General features: G+C 42.3%; 1 protein-coding gene across 1 annotated transcript in view; it reads left to right on the plus strand.

The window, feature by feature from the left end:
- Nucleotides 1-1,849: 1,849 nt before the first annotated feature.
- Nucleotides 1,850-21,952, plus strand: part of FAM83B (family with sequence similarity 83 member B) — a 61,850-nt gene continuing 41,747 nt past the window's right edge. The window contains exon 1 of the mRNA XM_077811586.1: nt 1,850-2,293. Coding sequence (XP_077667712.1) covers nt 1,850-2,293 — 444 coding nt within the window. The remainder of the gene's footprint in view (nt 2,294-21,952) is intronic.

Here is a 21,952-nt window from a genome sequence, read left to right on the forward strand (position 1 = left end):
GCCACCTTTAGCTTACTGCTAACCACTGAAATCCTCCATTACAGTAGCAGCAAAAAATACTCCTTTTCCCCAGGCTCAAGAGCACAATATTTTGGGTGATGATATCTCCTCCTGCTGCCCCAGAGACAGAATTCAAATTGAATCCTTCATGTGTCTGGCTGATGCTAGCCTCAGATTGGCCTTTTTCCATTTCTTTTAAACTTCAGATTTAGCAATCTCCTCAACAGCAGTCTTGGTTTAATTTTCACCCCTATTTCATCCTCATTTATCCAGCTGATCTTTCCTCTCTTAGAAGGAATTTAGTTGTAAGACAAACAAATCTGCAGACAAATATTATTTGGATTACTATCCAGAACTGAAAATAAATATTTGAACATTGAATTGGATTTTACAGTTAAGTTAGCACAGAATTTTTATTTCATTAGGCTTAATTTAAGTGGTATTTAGAAGCCATTTTCAGTTCCATTTTCATGTTTAGGCTATTTCCAACACAGATTGCTAAAGTAAATGCACACTGCACTTCTTGCAAAAAAGTTAGGAAGATCTACATATAAATAGAATATTTTATGTGCTCAATAAATAAGTTCAGCATAACATGTACATTTATTATTTACATAACGTATTACTACAAAATATCATTAAATAGGCTTCCAACAAGGATTTTCATGTTAATTTTCTAGCAACACGTTAAGATATCTGTGTCCTAAGTTACTCTGCACTGTATAGCTGTTTTCCCAACTCCCCCCTAACCTCCTTTGGTTATCTTTCTCTGAGTCACATTATGTTGTTACCATTGGGGTTGGGCAGGTTCTGCAATGTACCTGCTTTCTGTTCTACCTGACCACTTGCATGCTGCTCTCATGGGTTTCCAAGTTATAGCTTACCTCCCTAGGCCAATGATCATAAGTAAATTGTAGAAGTTCAGTGAAGTTGTATGCCTGTAAATGAGAGGAGAACTTGGCCTTCTATTCTTCTTTATGTACTTACTCCCCTTGTACTTACACACTTTCTCTGTGGCAGCAGCCACAACCTCCCTTCCAGTTTAATTGAAAAAAGAGCATGTGAGCAATGAAAAACTCCTGGGTTTTTTTTTTATTATTATTGTTTTAAATTAACAGTAAGATAAAAGCAGCCGCTCCATAAGGTGAGCAGGGTGGAACTAGAAATCGGATTGCCGAGTCATAGTCTGATTCAAGATGTGGGAGGAGAAAACTGTTTCAAGTAACTCATGAAAGTGAAGTAGGCTGGCTTTGGCTTCGGCTTCAAGCAGCAAGAGGATTAGATCAGCATGGGGAATAAAAAGATAGATAAAGATAAGGACATCAAAGGCTGTGGTTTCAGAGAAGCCTGAGAAAAGGTATGTGTACAAGGAAGGAATATGAGAGACTAGAGCATAAAGAAGCAGGAATCAGGGCTGGGGTTTTAGCACTTTTAAGAATGGTCCAACAAGCATAGAGTACTGAAACAACTGACTGGAGGAAATTTACATATTCATTCTCCACACACAGAACGTGTGCTGTTTATACTATTAGACTAGGAATCCAGAAATCTGTGATGTATTGCCAGCCCTGCAACAGACTCTACATATGAACCTCAGCAAATCACTTAACTCACAAGTGCCTCAGTTTCCCCATCTGAAAAAGGGGAGAATAATACCCAGTTGGCTTAGGTTTGTGAAGCTTAATGAATTTTTCAAAGCATTTTGAAATCCTTAGATGGTGGAAGAGAAGGTTAAAGTATTATTAAAATTGCCAAAAACGTTAACTGTTTTCTTTCAATTTCCTCTTAGGTACATTTCATTGGTGCATGAATGGAAATTTAAAAGGTTTGTCACTAAATATTGGTGAAAATGGAAACCTCATCTATGCTTTCATCTTTACACGATGAATGCAGATCAGACAATTACATTGAACCCCATTACAAGGAATGGTATCGTGTAGCTATTGATGCTTTAATTGAAGGAGGTTTAGAAGCCTACCAAGAATTTCTTTCCAAAGAGAGATGTTCAGAGTTCCTAGCAGAAGAAGAAATTAATTATATTTTGAACACTGTTCAGAAACTTCCTCAAAACACAGTTTATTCCCCTGACAATGCTGTTGATGATACCTCTTCCTCGGGAACTTATTGGCCTATTGAATCTGATGTGGAAGCTCCGAACCTTGACTTGGGCTGGCCCTATCTGATGCCTGGAATGTCTGGAGGTACAAATATTGATCTACTTTTTCATCCACCACGAGTACAGCCTTTCACAATAAAGGAAACTATTAGGAAGATGATAAGAGAAGCAAGAAAGGTAAACAGTTTAAACAATATTTATATTGTCTTATTTTTTCCACTGATAGTATGAACAAAAATCTGGCTGAAAGAAAAGTGGATGCAAAGAACACAGTAAAGAATTATTGGATTGAGGCCTTTGATAGGCACATAAGAAATGCATAGACAATTGACAGACTTGTTGTTTTGACCTCAGCTTTCCTTATGTTGAATATAAACTGAATCTTCATGTGAATGTTATAATAAATTTGGAACATTGGACTAGATCCTTAGCTGGTGTCATTCAGTCTAGCTTCAGGATCTATCCAGTTTGTTATTTTGCTGTGATTAGGTGTTCGTGTGTGCATGTGAAGTTGTCTGTCAGTCCTATTCTTGTGAAAATTTTGCTGACTTACATGTACCAGAGTCATGTTTCTTGAAGCGCTCAGGAAGCAAGATTTTTTTTTTAATGACTTTGAATACAACTCCTGCTTACAGTAATAGAACAGAAAAGTACAAAAGAGAGGTAAGAAGAAGTGTGATATGAACTAAAGATGAACCAAATGCTATCTTCCTGTTTCCTAAAATTTATAAAGTCTGGTATTCTGCCTTCAGAAATTGCCAGTACCTGACACATGAGGAAAAGGTGAATGTTCTCCCACAAACTGTACTTAATTTACTGTGGAATATTGGACCCAGAGGGGAAAAATCTTTATGCAGGGATCAGGAATGCATATCAAAAAGTTGCATGCACTCACATCTTGCAAAACAAATAGAGGTATTATTTTAAGCCGACTAGCCTTGACTTGTGACGTTTTAACTGTACATTATCATATTTAGCTTAACCATTGATCACTGTGTGTGCTGCTGGAAAGCTATAGAGAAGTATTAGCACAATTGAAATTCCTTACCATTTCAGAAGAGTCTCAATCTTGGATCAATATTTCTTTAAAATAGAAGCAAAACATACGTTTACTAATTTTAAGCTATGATGTATGAGGCACCTATCAAAGCTTTTTGTAACAGAAAGCTGTATAAGCAAATACACATCTGTCCAAAGAAAAGACATGACTTAAAGCCCCAAACTTAACCTCAATAATGTGGCATGGAGGGGCACTGGAAGAGTGTAGGCTCAGATTCAGCAGTTCATCCCTGTTCAGCAAACCATTTATCAAAGAGTTTCACTTTAGGCCCTGTTTCATGTACCATGCACTAAGTAAAACCATGAAATGACTTTATGTTTCTAACATTAAATTGGCTCTTTATTAAGAGAACTGTTTACAGGCATGCTGCAACTGTAGCTAGTAGTCAAGCCAGGAGAATACAAATTGGCTTTATGGTACCTCCTCCAAACCCTTCTCCCCTGCAACCTGTGCTCCTCCCTCCAAGTTCCCTGCAGATGGCTGCAGGTCATGGTTAAGCCTACCAAGGGCACATAAGTGTGTGCTCAACTTTAAGCTCCCGCTGAAGTGCTTTGCTGAACAAACATGGGTTTAATCATGTGCTGATTTGTGGCCATAAAGAGGAAGTGGACTGGTAAGAGAATGGTGAGAAAAGGCAGTTATGTGGTGGTATTTTTCTACCACTGCAGTGCTGCCACCAGTCCATCTCTACCATTTGCTTACTGGTGCTGCTGCATGTTGGGAAGAAAACAGTCCAGTTGCAAAGGAGGGAGGAGTTGGGAAGAGTGGATTTTCATGGCATATTCCTTTCTGAATGAGTCAGAATACTGTATTTATGTTAACGCTCCTGTTAGCAGCAATAATTCTGCCAATTTACTCTAATCTCCTTTCCCCATTGGAGGGCCTGATCCATGAAAACCCCCTTCCCCTAGGGAAAGCAATCAACAGCACAGTTAGCCATGCTGCCAGGACTGGCTTCCCCTTGTGGAGGGGGCTTGGAGTACCAAAAAGACATACTGGCTTCTCTCTGAAGACCTGAGATTGTGAGGTATAGCATGTCTTTTCTGTGTACGTGTTTCTTTCGGGCCTACAGTCCATGCTTCTTCCACTGGTTCTGCCCTATGCAGGGGATGCTGCCACATGAATGCTCAAAATTTTGGGCAAATACTCCTCTGTGTGTTGATATGGGAAAGGTTGGATGTGACCTTTACCTGTTTTAAAGGAAGGATCTGTGTATAGTACTTTAAATAAAGTATTAGAGATCTAAATGACTTCCATGTTAATTAAGAGAATGTTTTGTAGTTGATGTTAAGACAGAACAAAGGCTTGATTGGTTGATCAGTGTAATACCAAACAGGAAAAAATGAAGTTTAATAGCAGTCTTAAAACTGAGCCTTGTGGTGATTTTGATTAGGTTCTTCCAGAAGTTACCATTTCCCCCTTCAAGACTGAATGTTATTTGTCTGGGTCTTTAAACTTTTTTCTTGTATCTGCAGGTATGTGATTCATGCATAGTTATGCTTAAAGGTGGACTGTAGGGGAGGTACTTATAATTAGCTGCAGTACAAATGTTTTAAGTCAGTTAGTAAACATTAGGATTCCAGAAAGAACCAGGTAACTTGCTTGGCAGAGGTAGGTTATGTTGAGACATTTTCATTAATATGTGTTACTTGTCACATAATGGGGAGTGGTCAAATGAAACAGTCCTCAAGAAGGAGAACTTCATTTATAACTTGGTGATGAGGCCCCAAATGTTTAATACCTTATCTCACCCCCACTGAAGTCAATAAGAATTTCAGCTTTAATGGGAGTAGAGACAGACCTTAAGTGTGCAAGGTAAACTAGCCTGAGACGTGGTGGTGGTGGTTGATCCATCAGATAATCTAGATTCTCTTTAAATTTTGGGAGATTTACAGGGGAAGAATTACAAAGATTACTTTAAGGGTGAACTAATTTTTCTTGACCTCTTTCCTCAAGGTTGGATGCACCAACATGTGATTTATTAAAATAAGTACATATGTTAATTTTGTCCACTGCTTTCTTTACTGAAGCACGCTTTGTAAATATCATCACTGACTAATGATGGATCTACCCTGCCAGAGGAAGAATATCAGATGTAAGGTCAAGCTGTGCCAGGGGAGGGGGGAATCCATAAAAGATGTCCAAAGAATCTTGCCAATAATGTTTTCCTTATCCACTTAGCTTGTTGTGAATGATATAAAGATTAACACAGCAAAATACATTGAATTTAAAAATTAAGTTTAATTGCTACCATACTAATATGAAAACAAAGGACGGTGAAATAGCCATAGTGAGAAAAAGTACAAAGCCACCTTGAAGCAGCTACATGATTTTGAGCCCCCTCTGAAGAGAAATTGAGGATGAAGCAGGGTAGACAGGGCCTCCAGAAATAAGGCAGCTGGCTTGTTATCCTCATCCTTCAGAGATTTGTCAATAACACTGGCCTGTTTTCCAAACTCCTCTGGAGCTCAAGATGCTATAAAAGGACTGACTCATTGCACCTGATGGATAATATTTTTTCCCCAGATAATTACTCTTCTGAGCACTGGTATCAAGAACACTACTCCTCTGTTTTGGGTCAACATGAAACTTCCTTATCTTACTGTCCAGTACCACGGGTAACTCTCTTAATAAAATATTCCTTCCATGAGTTCCCTATTGATCTCTCTTCACAATTGCCTCCAATATTATCAGGTCTGAGGCTTGCATACTGTGGTGTGGCAAAGAAATGAGAAAAATATTATATTAATATCTCAGGTGTGATGGTTCACAGATGTCACAGCAGGAAAGAGGACAGAGAAGTGGCTGTGAAGCTGGGAGATGTACTTTGTGACAATGTCTCTTCCTCTCATTTTATGAGCTTGGTTTCTGTCTCCTCCCTAAATCACTCACGTGTTCCTACCAAGTCTCATAGTGGACATTCAAATATTGATCAGCTCCTCTTGGAAATCATTCAAATTAGTTTCTGCAGAATCGCCTAGTTCAGACAACACCATGAGGTTTGGTTTGCACCACAAAGGGAGGATGTTTGGAAAACAACTCTCAGTGCTTACTGCAGTACTTTTAGAATTTTTGACAGCATATAATAAGTTAACATACACACCAGATCTTGGAAACAATTCTTGAAAATGCCAAAGCATATTTTTTTCTGTATTTCAAAAGATGTTTTAAAAAAAAAACAAGCAACCAAAACCCTGAACCTGCGTTCTTTACACCAAATTACATTTACTTACTTGAATACTCCTATGAGCCACAATTTTCAAACATGGGTTTCTGAAATCAATGGAAGTTGTGGGGCCCAGCCATTTCATAAGTAAGGCTACTAAATGAATTTACATGGCCAAACTTATACACCGAAGTTTGAAAATTTTGGGCATTACCTTCAGTTGGACTGTCAATGTGAGAAAAGATTGCAAAACTGGGACCTTAGAAAACATTAAAACTACACTGTAAAAAAGACTTTTATTAAATGTAGTAGGACTCATGGCAGAAACTTACTGACTGAGAAAGAAGTACCAACTCTGTTTGAATTTAACTCAAGAAAGATACAGGTCACACACAGAAAGTAACTGCTTATGCTGTCTTCCAGCTCACAAGACTTAACTAGATCCAAACAACTGAATCTGTTTATGAACCTAGAAGGAGATTTTGTGTACAATAAGAAAAACTAATTCTTCTTTGAGTGATTGCACATGTCTATTATGGTCGGGGAGGGGAGAGGATGTGCCGCACACCTTGTGCACCAATGCTGGAGAGTTTTCCTAGCAGAACCCAGAGGGGTGGCCACACTGTGACCTGGTGTTATTTGTGTTCTGACCTAAGGGTATAAAGAGTAGAGCCACCATGCCTATCCTACAGTTCCTTCTTATCAGTGGTCAGAACATGCTCTCTGATCATTCCGTTAGAGAACTTGCTGGTTTTAGTTAGTGGTACTAATTTTGGGGTCCTTAGATCTCCTTTTTTCTTTTTTAATCAATTGTTCACAATTAGTAGTCAGTGGACTCCAGGCTCTACCTTGTACTGGAGGAACCTATGCCAAGGTCCCTTGACTTCTAACCCGGCTCTGGATGTCACAAACCAGTGCTTGTGAGCGACTCTCACTGCCTGAAATGCCTCAGTGAGGGTGAACTCAGGGACAAGCATCTGATTTTTCAGGGGCTTCAAGACAAGAACCAAGAAGTAGAGAGAAGAACGTCTCCAGTACATCCTTGTGGAGGCCACTGTTGGCCTGGCATCAATATCACTTCCGTTGACTAAAGGGAGTTCCTAGCCATGTGGGAGTGCTCCCCTGCTCTTGCAGACAGAGAGAGGAGGATATCCTCCTCACCAGAGCACTCCTCAAAGAGGCACAAGTGCTTGGAGCACCCTCACCCTCCAAAGCCAAAGAAGAGAATGGCCTCCACATTCTTAAAGTCCGTGGTGCAGAACTCTGCAACTGCAGAAGCTGCTAGCAAATCTGGTATTGAAGATAAAGTGTGCCTTTCAGGCCACTGCTCCCTGTTGTTGCATCCTAGTGGCTCAATCAACCTAGAGCTGATGTCTCTGATTGCCATACCGGTGCTGGTATGGCAGGCTACTTCTTCGGTGCAGGTGCTGGAGCTGCTGCCTTTGCTCAAAGAGGGGCATTTTGGTACTGCCTACTCCAGAGCCTTATGCAGACGTAAAGGATCTGCTGAGCTTCTCAGTACCACTCTGACTGATTATTCACTCTGACTTCCTTGCCAGGCCTGTTGTGACAGTTGGGTCTACAAATTTACCTGAATTGTGAGTTCAACTGTAAAAAGTATGTAAAAATTCTTAAAAGATTATAATAACAAATATTAATGGGAAAAGGTCTGAAAGAAAGACAGAATAACTGAATTAATCTAAACCAAAAGGCCAAGCTGATATAATTTCAACACAATCCTTGAGTTATGCTAGTAGTCTAAATAATAAGATGGGTTAACTAGAGTGCCTCGTATTAAATGAGGATATTGATATAACAGGTATCACAGAATCTTGGTAGAATTATGATAATCAATAGGACACAGTAATATCAGGGTATAAAATATATAGGAATGACCTGAATAGGTTGTGCTGTTGGGGGAGTGGCATTATATGTGAAAGAGAGCCTAGAATCAAATGAAGTAAAAATCTTAAATGAACCAAACTGTACCATAGAATCTCTCTGTTGATAGTAATTCCATGCTTGAATAATAAGAATATAGCAGTACGGACGTAATACAGACCACCTGACCAGGATGGTGATTGTGACTGAAATGCTCAGGGAGATTAGAAAGGATATTAAAATAAATAAACTCCATAATAATAATTAATAATAATGGGAATTTCAACTATCCCTCTTTTGACTGGGTACATATCACCTCAGGGTGGGCTGCAGAGATAACACCTTGACACCTTAAATGATTGCTTCTTGGAGCAACTAGTCCTGGAACCCACCAGAGGAGAGGCAATTCTTGATTTAGTCCTAAGTGGAGCACAGGGTCAGGTCCAAGAGGTGAATATAGCTGGACCGCTTGGTAATAGTGACCGATATAATTAAATTTAAACATCCCTGTGGCGGGAAAAACACCACAGAGGCCCAACACGGTAGCATTTAATTTCAGAAAGGGGAACTATACAAAAACTAGGAGGTTAGTTAATTAAATTAAAAGTACAGCACCAAAAGTAAAATCCCTGCAAGCTGCATGGAAACGTCTTAAAAACACCATAATAAAGGCTCAACTTAAATGTATACCCCAAATTTAATAAACACAGTAAGAGAACCAAAAAAGAGCCACCATGTCTAAACAACAAAGTAAAAGAAGCAGTGACAGGCAAAAAGGCATCCTTTAAAAAGTGGAAGTTAAATCCTAGTGAGGAAAATAGAAAGGCGCATAAACACTGGCAAATGATGTGTAAACATATAATTAGGAAGGCCAAAAAAGAATTTGAAGAACAGCTAGCCAAAGGCTCAAAGTAAGAAAAAAAAGTTCAAGTACATTAGAAGAAGGAAGCCTGCTAAACAATCTGTGGGGCCACTGGATGATCAAGATGCTAAAGGAGCGCTCAAGGACAATAAGGCCATTGTGGAGAAACTAAATGAATTCTTTGCATCGGTCTTCATGGCTGAGGATGAGAGGGAGATTCCCAAACCTGAGCCATTCTTTTTAGGTGACAGATCTGAGGGACTGTCCCCAATGATACCCACTGAGGTATCATTAGAAGAGGTTTTGGAACAAATTGATAAACTAAATAGTAATAAGTCACCAGGGCCAGATGGTATTCATCCAAGAGTTCTGAAGGAACTCAAATGTGAAATTGTAGCACTACTAACTGTAGTTTAACCTATCATTTAAATCAGCTTCTGTACCAGATGACTGGAGGATAGCTAATGTGACACCAATTTTTTAAAAGGGCTCCAGAGGTGACCCTGGCAATTACAAGCTGGTAAGCCTGACTTCAATGCCAGGCAAACTGGTTGAAACTATCGTAAAGAACAAAATTGTCAGACACATAGATGAACATAATTTGTTGGGGAATAGTCAGCATGGTTTTTTGTAAAGGGAAATCATGCCTCACCAATCTACTAGAATTCTTTGAAGGGGTCAACAAGCATGCGGACAAGGGGGATTCAGTGGATATAGTGTATTTAGATTTTCAGAAAGCCTTTGACAAGATCCCTCACCAAATGCTCTTAAGGAAAGTTAAGCAGTCATGAGATAAGAGGGAAGGTTCTCTCATGGATTGGTAACTAGTTAAAAGATAGGAAACAAAGGGTAGGAATAAATGGTCAGTTTTCAAAATGGAGAGGGGTAAATAGTGGTGTCCCCCGGGGTCTGTAGGGGGCCCAGTCCTATTTAACATATTCATAAATGATCTGGAAAAAGGGGTACACGGGTTGCAAAACTTGCAGATGATACAAAACTACTCAAGATAGTAAAGTCCCAGGCAGACTGCAAAGAGCTACAAAAGAATCTCAAAACTGGGTGACTGGGCAACAAAATGGCAGATGAATTTCAATGTTGATAAATGCAAAAGTAATGTACATTGGAAAACATCCCAACTATACATCTAAAATGATGGGGGTCTAAATTGGCTGTTACCACTTGAGAGAGATCTTGGAGTCATTGTGGATAGTTCTCTGAAACATTCACTCAATGTGCAGCGGCACTCAAAAAAGCTAACAGAATATTGGGAATCATTAAGAAAGGGATAGGTAATAAAACAGAAAATATCATATTGCCTCTATATAATCCATGGTACACCCACATCTCGAATACTGCATGCAGATGTGGTCGCCCCATCTCAAAGATATATCGGAATTGGAAAAGGTTCAGAAAAGGGGCAACAAAAATGATTAGGGGTATGGAACGGCTACTGTATCAGGAGAGATTAATAAGACTGGGACTTTTCAGCTTGGAAAAGAGACGACTAAGGGGGGATATGATAGAGGTCTATACAATCATGACTGGTATGGAGAAAGTAAATAAGGAAGTGTTATTTACTCCTTCTCATAACACAAGAACTAGGGGCCACCAAATGAAATTAATAGGCAGCAGGTTTAAAACAAACAAAAGGAAGTATTTCTTCATACAATGCACAGTCAACCTCTGGAACTTGTTGCCAGAGGATGTTGTGAAGGCCAAGACCATAACAGGGTTAAAAAAAGAACTTAAATTAATAGAAGATAGGTCCATCAATGGCATCCCTAGCTTCTGTTTGCCAGAAGCTGGGAATGAGTGACAGGGGATGGATCACTTGATGATTACCTGTTCTGTTCATTCCCTCTGGGGCACCTGGCACTGGCCACTGTCGGAAAACAGGATACTGAGCTAGATCGACCTTTGGTGTGACCGAGTATGGCTGTTCTTATGTTTTTATGTTAAAAACAGGAAATGTGGAGCTGGAAGTTAATGAGCCAAAATTGGTGTGTTGGTTATTAGGCCTAGCTGGTGGACAAAATAATGAGGGGATGGGCTATTCCATCCATCACTCATTTTTTGAGTCCTTAAAAGGGAGAGATTCTGTGGGGAAAGTTGAAAAGAACAGCAAGAAAACAAAAGGCTACTGTAACGAATTTCACCATCATGGCTGCCACCCCTATCGTTTTCAGGGATCCCAGACCTTCCTCATCCTGATCCTGAGAGGTGTCCTGACCAGAATGGGCCAGAAATAGAGGGACCCAGATGACCTTCCACCTCTGACAGTTCTAGCTGAATCCCAATCCACACCTGGGATGACAGTTATTACTCATCTTTAATACTGTTGAAGAGACTGTCAAACAAAGGGGGTTCGCCATCTAAAGGGAAAGGGAACAAAAAAAGTTGTTAAAATGAAAGCCATACTTAAAAGATTTGAAATGTATTGACTGTTTTTCCTTCTGTTCTTTATCTTTAATAAAAAGGTTAAAAGGACTTTTAATGGTGTATTTGTCATGGTGCTAAGCAGGCTAAGGTCTCTGTATACCAAATCTCAAAGCTTGTTTAACACTGTTTAGTGTTGGACAGTGACTGGGTTATGTTAACACCTTTACCGCATATAGTCCATCTAAATTAATACATCAGGCCCGTTGCATGTTGGTTTCCACATCAGGATCTGCTACACTGGCAATAACATCAGGTCTGGTACTGCTTCCAGTAATCTCGATGCCTGCTCCAAAACCAGTGGCAACCCCTCCACTGCAGTGCTAATAACTAGGAAGCCCCTGATGTTATCACTGAAACTGTAGACCCATCATACATTATGGTACTGATCTCTTGTGATACCAGCTGGTACTGTTCCACCCTGGCCTTTGGAGTACTCATACTCTTCCTCAGAGTCTGAAGTCTCCCACTTCATGGAATCCAGAGCTTCCTCCAGGGGTCATCCCTGCTCTTGTAGAACTAGTTCTGGCAAGAGCAGATTGAGAGAATGCAGTGCCACAATTGGCCTCTGGTACCATGCCAACCCTATTATAGGCCCTACTGGGTAACATGCAGGATGCCTCTGGCATCGAAATCCTCATCTACGGCACTATAGAAATCAGTCACTGAGAAGGGAAGTCTCCCCACCTGGTCACAAAAGACCATCCAAAGTCAGTAGCGGGCAACTGCTACATTACTGCTTCCTCTTGATGGAGGAAGTTTCTCCACATGGAACTGACAGACTACTCGACGTTGGTGCCAAGGATTGGCATTGCCTGTGCTTCAGGCAGGCCTCCAGCATCAATAGTGGGGACAGTGCTGGACTCAACCCGAGCAAGAGCTTTTCTGCCACAGAGTTTTCTAGCTTTACAAAAGCTATGTATGTTCTTCAAGACCCATCCCTGAAAACTTGGTGAGGAATTGCCTCAGGCTCCAGGGGCATATGGTTGTATGTACTTATGTGAGTTGTATGCCACATCTCAGAGGGTTACAGACATGGCTCAAGTCAGTTTACTGCCCTTAGATACATCACCTGAATACACTAGTCTGTATCCCAGAGAATTGCCTATCTTTCCTGGATTGGTGGATGAACCAAGGCATTATTTACAGGAGAGGTCCCGTTTTTACCCATCTCTTCCCTCAGTGACTTTGGTAATGGATATTCTAGCCATGGGGTGGGGAGCACATCTGGGAGATCTGCAAGCTCTAGGCTTGTGGTCCACCCACCAGGCAACACATTTTAAAGTTATGGGCAACTGCCAGAGCCTGCCACTAATTTCTGCCTCATATACAGAGCAGAACTATTCATGAGAAAGCAGTCAAGCTCTGGAATTTCTCCATATGGAATTCCGTGATTCTCATAGCATCACAGTGACCAGAATGGCTGAGTGCTCTGAGTGAGCAGATTGTTCCTCTTGGATCATGAATGATCTCTCAATATGACCTTTCTAAGAGCAATATTTCAAATAGGAGAAGTTCCATCAATGGATTGATTTCTAACCTCTCAGAACAGTAAATGTTCCCTATTTTGTTCGAAGGTGGACCACAGCCCTGGGATCCTTCCCAGGGACAAGGGGCCACTCTATTCCTAGCTGGCTGCAATTTTGTGTTCCTGCTAGGGCTGTGTTCTCTAACCACATGACCTCCAAGTTCCGTAAAGTTCTAGAAAGATTTTCCACCTATCAGAGACCTTATTGCATGGTAGGATTTGAACTTAGTACTATTTGCCCTTGTAAATCTTTAGTCACCTGTTCGTTGTTACACCTTTCAGCAAAATTGGCCTTTCTAATGGCCATCACCCCACTGAGGACAGTAGGGGAGCTATGTGCCCTGGTAAAAGATCCTGCATACACTTTGTTTTATCAAGGTCAAGGTAGAGCTTCGGCCACCCTAAGTTTCTCTCAAAAGTAGTATCTGATTTCCACCTCAACCATCCGGATATTTGCGGATCTTCTTTACAAAGCCACATGCTCATAAAGATGAACAACAACTCCATGCTTTGGATGTTTACCAAGCACTGGCATTTTATCTAGAATAGAACAAAGCCTTTTTGGGTCTCTTCCCAGCTGTTCATTTCCTATCTGCAGCGAATGAGAGGACTTCCTCTAACTGTGCAACAACTATCCATATAACAGTGCAACAACTATCCATATATCCAATTGGAAAAGCTCTCTGTGCTAGAACACACTCAGCCTCTATGCCTTTGTGGGAAATGTTCTTTTCATGGACAGCTGCAGAGAAGCAACGTGGTCTTCAGTCCACTCCATTGTTACACATTATGTAGTTGCTGCTGCATCAAGGGAAGATAAAAACATGGAGAAAGCAGTTCTGCATTCCCTCCTCCAATGAGACTTGAAGCTCCACCTCCATTGGAAACTGCTTGGAAGTCACCTAATGCAGTGGGTTTTAACCTGTGGTCTGTGGACACCTGAGGGTTCACAGACTATGTGCAAGGGGTTTTTGAAAGATGACTATAAAAATAAAGTTTCAGATACCAGAAAAGGCATTCTGTTTTTCTGATCAATCAGAAGTATGTGAATACCCTCATTTACTGGTCAAAACCCAAAGTGGTGGTGGTACTATAAAAGCCCACTGTTTAGCGCCCTTTCTCATGCTGCATCAAATGCCACGCTGAGCACGTGCAACAGTTATGGTTGATTTCTGTTCAGTCAGATTTCAGTCGAAGACTTCTATGGTAGGGGTCTGCAGACCACAGGTTGAATTTCCAAAGGGGTCCACACCTCCATTTGAAACTTTTTAGGAGTGTGTATTGAGGCAGAGTAGCCTCCCTCTGAGCAGCAGGGCGAAGGACCACTATTCATCCCCCTGGCTGCCCTCCACCCTGCCCCCCCCTCACTGGAAGTCCCAGGGTGGGACAGGAAGTATAAAAGGAGAGCCCCAGCGCTCAGTTGGGGCTGGAGCACTGAAGGGAGCAGACGGCTTTTCAAGGGAGCTGGGATCTCAACGGGATCCCAAACAAGGCCCCGAGTGGAGCTGAGACCGAAGGAGACAGACCAGTGCCCAGAGGCACTGCCAGGATCGCCGTCAGATGGATGCCCTGAGGAGCTGTGGGGATTGCCAGTGGCTATGTACCCAAGGAGATGGAGGACCTTTGGACTGCAGGACCCTACACCCTGATTGTAGTAGGAAGTAGCCTAGGGGAAGCAGACTCTGGTCTGGTTCTGCTGCTGGAGTGTGAGTCCGCGTGTTGTGGCAGATCCCCGCTGACCCTGTGGTGGAACACTCCACCACTGATAGGGGTCTGGGCTGGAATGTGGTGGAGTCGGTGGGCCTGCATACCCCTGCCACCCTACCCCTGCGGTAGCAGCCTCCCCACGTGAGGCCCAAGAGGCCTGCATTCATCTACCCGAGACGTCTACCTGAGCCAGAATGCCAGACTGCTTTGTCTGCTGTGTTTGCTCTGTGCCTGCCTAAACGGCCCAGAGTTGATGGACTATTTGTGCTCTGCCCTGCCCGGGGAGCTACAGCTCCCTTATAGTCTGTTAATTACTGTCAGCCCCATCCAGAAGGGGCTGGCTTATAGACTGTGGCTCTGCCTTGCCCAGAGGGCTGGAATTTCCCATACAAACTGTCACTTGCAGTCTGCTGGGAGTGAGGTGGAGTGGCCTCCCCAAGCAAGGGACCACTACAGGGTCTGCAAATGAAAAAAGTTTGAAAACCATTGATCTACTGTAAAGGACAGGACATATACTATCACTCTGAGCAATAAAAACAGTTACATTGTAGTTTTGGCTGTTTTGAGATGTGTTGCATATGTGCATTACACAACCTACCATTCTTTCCCAACACATCAGAATCTATCATCTGAGTCTGGTACGAAGGAACAGAAGGAAGGGTGGGCTGGCTATGCCCTTTATACCCTCATCTCAGAGCACAAGGAACACCGTAGAACACACGTGGCTGCTTCTTTGGTTACTGCCTGGGAAACTTTTCAGCTCTGGTCTCGGTGTGCCTATCTGTCTGTCTCTCTCACTCACAAATGTAAGAACATAAGAATGGCCATACTGGGTCAGAACAAAGGTCCATCCAGTCCAGTATCCTGTCTACCGACAGTGGCCAATGCCAGGTGCCCCAGAGGGAGTGAACGTAACAGGTAATGATCTAGTGATCTCTCTCCTGCCATCCATCTCCACCCTCTGACAAACAGAGCCTAGGGACACCATTCCTTACCCATCCTGGCTAATAGCCATTAATGGACTTAACCTCCATGAATTTATCCAGTTCTCTTTTAAACCCTGTTATAGTCCTAGCCTTCACAACCTCCTCAGGCAAGGAGTTCCACAGGTTGACTGTGTGCTGAGTGAAGAAGAACTTCCTTTTATTTGTTTTAAACCTGCTACCCATTAATTTCATTTGGTGGCCCCTAGTTCTTATATTATGGGAACAAGTAAATAACTTTTCCTTATTCACTTTCTCCACACCATTCATGATTTTATATACCTCTGTCCTATCCCCCCTTAGTCTCCTCTTTTCCAAGCTCTTTTCCAAGCTGAAAAGTCCTAGCCTCTTTTTTTAATCTCTCCTCATATGGGACCTGTTCCAAACCCCTAATCATTTTAGTTGACCTTTTCTGAACCTTTTATAATGCCAGCATATCTTTTTTGAGATGAGGGACCACATCTGTACTCAGTATTCAAGATGTGGGCGTACCATGGATTTATATAAGGGCAATAAGATATTCTCCGTCTTATTCTCTATACCTTTAGAAATTATTCCTAACATCCTGTTTGCTTTTTTGACTGCCGCTGCACACTGTGTGGACGTCTTCAGAGAACTATCCACGATGACTCCAAGATCTTTCTCCTGATTAGTTGTAGCTGAATTAGCCCCCATCATATTGTATGTGTAATTGGGGTTATTTTTTTCAATGTGCATTACTTTACATTTATCCACATTAAATTTAATTTGCCATTTTGTTGCCCAATCACTTAGTTTTGTGAGATCTTTGTGAAGTTCTTCACAGTCTGCTTTGGTCTTAACTATCTTGAGCAGTTTAGTATCATCTGCAAATTTTGCCACCTCGCTGTTTACCCCTTTCTCCAGATCATTTAAGAACAGGTTGAATAGGATTGGCCCTAGGACTGACCCTTGAGGAACACCACTAGTTACCCCTCTCCATTCTGAAAATTTACCATTTATTCCTACCCTTTGTTCCCTGTCTTTTAGCCACCTCTCAATCCATGAGAGGATCTTCCCTCTTATCCCATGGCAACTTAATTTACGTAAGAGCCTTTGGTGAGGGACCTTGTCAAAGGCTTTCCAGAAATCTAAGTACACTATTTCCCCTGGATCCCCTTTGTCAACATGTTTGTTGACCCCCCTCAAAGAACTCTAATGGATTAGTAAGACATTATCTCCCTTTACAGAAACCGTGTTGACTTTCACGCAACAATTTGTGTTCTTTACTATTGTTTCAACTAATTTGCCCGGTACTGACGTTAGACTTACCAGTCTGTAATTGCCAGGATCACCACTAGAGCCCTTCTTAAATATTGGCATTACATTAGCTATCTTCCAGTCATTGGGTACAGTAGCTGATTTAAAGGACAGGTTACAAACCATAGTTAATAGTTCTGCAATTTCACATTTGAGTTCTGTCAGAACTCTTGGGTGAATACCATCTGGCCCCGGTGTCTTGTTACTGTTAAGTTTCTCAATTAATTCCAAAACCTCCTCTAGTGACACTTCAATCTGTGGCAATTCCTCAGATTTGTCAACTACAAAAGATGGCTCAGGTTTGGGAATCTCCCTAACATCCTCAGCCGTGAAGACTGAAGCAAAGAATTCCTTTTGTTTCTCCATGATGATTTTGTCATCTTTAAGTGCTCCTTTTGTATCTCGATCGTCCAGGGGTCCCACTGATTGTTTAGCAGGCTTCCTGCTTCTGATGTACTGAAAAAACATTTTGTTATTACCTTTTGAATAATGGACATATGCAACATTTTTCAAAGAGCAACAGTTACGAGTAGGTGATTAACCACTTTTTAGTCATTGTTGCCTTTTCGGTTCAGTAATAGATATGAATCACAGAATAGATGGGCACTGCTCGGATAAAAGCACTGCCCATTGAAATGTCTCGGAATGACTCCCTTTTATGGGCATCAATCAGAGTAGACATAGACATAATCTATTAGCGTATTCAAATAGTCCTCTATTGGAGGCTAATAAAATACTACTTTGAATTAAATAAGATCAACTTCTGTATGTATTTATATAAAAATAAATGTTCATACTGAGAAAGAAACTTATCACAGACTATGGGTGTGGGAGGCTGGGTTGAGCAACCTTTTTCACCCTCTCAGCAATACTCTGTGCCAACTGTTTTGAATATAATTTGAACAGAGACTGGAACAATGATAAACTGTGCTTGAGGCAATGCTTGTCTTAGCTTATTAATTACAGAAGTCTAATTAGATGAAAGTGATGCCATTTTAATGATTCATAGAATTTAGAGAAACTTGCTTGGTTTCGCAAAGAACAATACATAAACATGTTAATCAACTGACTGACTGAAAAGATCCCCAAATGGTTCGAACCAGTATGTATTAGGTGAGGTAAACTTTTACCATATTGATAATAACGGAGACAAATGCTGCCTCCCCTTCCAGCTGCTACTGATGTCCAATGCAATTGAAGGGGTGTAAGTGAAGGCAGAATTCAGCCCTGATAAAATGTTTCAGCAAGTATTGAGTTCCAGCAAGTGCGCTGTGGAGTCAGCTGCTTTGAAACAAGCATATTAAACAAGCACACTAATATCATTCCTTTCACCTCTTCTCCTGTAAAATGATTTATGATTATTTAAAAACTGGCACAGCAGTCATGCCTGTAGCTTTCAGGCAAAATTTTGTATTGCCACCTTTTGATAAGAGATTGCGTTACCACCTGCCCTATGAGCCTTAAATGCTCTGCTGCTGTGGCTCACAGCCTGGACACCAACAGCCAGCAGACAAGAAGGCAGTTCCCTGAGTGTCTGTGTGCTGTGCAGCCTTCCTGCAACACAACGGCTCCACTGTGATCTCCGCTAGCTTTGGTTACTACTTGCAGAGTGACCCTAGTCCCAGGTTTCCCCAAAAACATCTGCCCTGGAGTAACCAACTGTTTCCTGGAACACTCAGAGAATTAATAAGGGTGTTGTCTTCTTTAGAGAGACAAAAGCACAGTTTATTACTGTAAATGGAGTTAACAATCACTTCTGTCCTAACCCAGCACTGAGTTGGTTTAGATTAAAAATAAAACAAGTTTATTTAATCAAAAAGGAGACTCCTAAAGAGAGAGGTTTTAAACGAGTTCATGTACAAGAGATGAAGACAAAGTGGTTACAAGCAAATAAAACTAAAATATGCTTTCTAGTAGCTAATACTTTGTTGGATAATATTAAAGAAATTCTGTATTAAAATCACAAATGAGTTTGATTCCCCATAGTTTAAATTCCAGGGTATTACTAATTAAGAGGTCTCTTGGTTTTTAGTACTGTTTCTCTCCCTCTATGTGTGAAACTTGCAAGCTGCTAATTGTGTTAGTACATTCTGAGACAGAGTCTGTTCTCAAAGCAATTCTTTGTAACAGCTACTACTCACACAGAGAGAGACTCAAAGCAATAATTTGTAACAACAGAAACAGCACCCAGAGACTCCTCGCCCTTTTGTTGTATTCATCTCGCTTTGTTAACAATTGTGATTAAAATAGAGATAGAGGATGTATGTGGATGGATGCTTGGTGTGGATAATAACTGAATGATCAGGGAGGTGCCAGCCTAAGAATCCAGTGTCCATCGGCTGAAGAAGGCGTCAAGTGGAAATAACTAGAGGAACCCCAGAGTGCAGACTGGAATCCACCCAACAGCCTCAAGAATGGGAGAACCAAAGAACAAGATAACATCTGGCAGCACGGAAAGCCGTCAGGAATGTGACATCTGCTGATTGATTCAGCAACAGCATGATGAAACAATTCCCATAGACTGGCATAGGAAGAAATTCCTATAAAAATGGACTCTAGAAAGTGAGAACTTTGGGGTCTGATTCTGCAAACCAACTTCCAGGAGCATCAGATGTGCATCTGATGAGGCCCTGCCCCCTCCTCATATCCAGGCCACCTGGCCAGTGGCTTGACATGAGCAACTCTAAGGCTGGTAACTAAGGAATGTTATAGCTATAACTAACTGCTTACTATGATTCTTTCTGTATTCACAATAAATGTGGTATTTTGCCTTTTCCCCTTTAATAAGATTCTGCTGGTTTGTATTTTATTGGTATAACAACTTCACTCAACAAGTTGCAGCCTTGGTTAAAGGTAGATTTCTTGTCAATATATTTTTTTGTTTCCAGCCATGGCTGACTTTCTCTTGGTCAGGACCTTCCACTGAAGTGCAAGGTGCTGGTCTCCATTCTCTTCTTAAGTGAAAGGCTTTTGCCTACGCAAGGTTTTTCACTTCTGTTCAGTTCCCAGAGACTTCAACTTTCTCTGTTGAAGGACTCAGCTTTATCACCTTGCAAGAGCTTCTGCCCGTTGTCTGTCCAGTAGTGGATGCCAAAATGGCTTCTTCTATCGCTGTTTTGCACACTCACTGTTTTGTCCCCAGACCATGACCCCATGCTGTTCTTCCCTTCCGGTGAACTTTCCATCCCCCTGCTGATTCGTATGTTAATAGGGCTTCAATTTTTTTTTTCACATGTTGTTTAATTTCATTGGAGACAGGCAGACAGCTGTCTTCCTTCCGGTCTGGGAGAGAACCTGTCTCTCCCTTGTTTGGTCACAGACTTTAAAGCATAATATCAGTGAGTATTTATAGTTCTGTATATTATGATAATACATACATTCTACAGTGATCTTAATCACCAGTGTGTCATTAGCTTTCACAAAAGACCTTACCTGATGTACTTTTATAATACAGTAATAATGCATACAGTCAATTATTCAGTTACTTATAATTTCAGGTTCAGATCCATGGTCTATATCAGGGTTTGGCAACCTACGCCATGTGTGCCAAAGATGGCATGCGAGCCGATTTTTAATGGCACGCTGCTGCCTGCCAGGGTCCCAGCCGCCAGCCCCACTCAGCCCGCTGCAGAACCCAGGCTGGCAGTGGGCTGAGTAGGGCCAGCGGCCGGGACCCCGGCAGGCAGCAGCGTGCCATTAAAAATCCTACCCGCCCCAGCCCACTCTTCTCCACACACCCCCAGCCCTCTGCCCTGACCCCTGCACCCCCCACACCCCAGCCCTGACTCCAGCACCCCCCCAGCCCTCTGCCCTGACTCCTACACCCTCCTCACACGCCCCCAGCCCCCCATGCCCTAACTCTTGCACCCCCCACACACATTCCCACCCCCACCCTGAGCACCAAACGGGAGCTTCTGCACCCTCCCCCCCCACATTCCCACCTGCACCCCTCGCACCAAATGGGAGTTGCCCAGGTAAGCACTCTACACCCAAACCTCCTGCCCCAACCCTGAGCCACCTCCCTCATTCTAGCTCCTGGCCAGACCCTACACCCCAACACCCAGCCTGCTCCTTCACCCCCAGCCCTGTGCTCAGTGCACTCCCACCCTCCGCTCAGTGCAGAAAGAGAGGAAGAGAATGGGCTAGAACCAGGGAGAAGGTAGGTACCCACTCTATGTGGGCAGGGCCAGGATTCCAGACCAGCAGCAGGCTGAGTGGGGCCGGCAGCCGGGACCCTGGCTGGCAGAGCCGGGAGACGGAACCCCAAACCGGCAGTGGGCTGAATGGCAGCGGGCTGAGCTGCTCAGCCCACTCCTGGTCTGGGGTCCCGGCCACCAGCCCCGCTCAACCCACTGCCAGTCTGGGGTTCTGGCTGCTGGCCCCTTGCCAGTCGGGGTCCCGGCCGCAGGCCCCGCTCAGCCTGCTGTCAGCCTAGGTGAACGGAACCCCAGGAGCTGGTAGAGGGCTGAGCGGGCTGGCGGCGTAAGATCAGCATTTTAATTTAATTTTAAATGAAGCTTCTTAAACATTTTGAAAACCTTGTTTACATACGACAATAGTTTAGTTATATAATATATAGACTTATAGAGAGAGACCTTCTAAAAACGTTAAAATGCGTTACTGGCATGCAAAACCTTAAATTAAAGTGAATAAATGAAGACTTGGCACACCACTTCTGAAAGATTGCCAACCCCTGGTCGACATAGTCCAATAAACCATTTGAAATGTATTCCCAGAGGGAGGAAAGCCATGTGGTCTGTGAAGACTTCATGCTGGTTCCTTCTCCACTGGTAATAATTGAGTCATTACCTCTTCCCCTTGATAGCTTGATGACTTTGTTTACCTTTTAATGTAAATGCACTTTCATTGTCTCTGCCTGACAACCAGGGAAGCAAATACACATTCCATTGTCTAGAGCTGTCATAAATATAAAGG

The sequence above is a fragment of the Eretmochelys imbricata genome, chromosome 3, assembly GCF_965152235.1.
Source record: "Eretmochelys imbricata isolate rEreImb1 chromosome 3, rEreImb1.hap1, whole genome shotgun sequence".
NCBI classification, from domain to species: domain Eukaryota; kingdom Metazoa; phylum Chordata; order Testudines; family Cheloniidae; genus Eretmochelys; species Eretmochelys imbricata.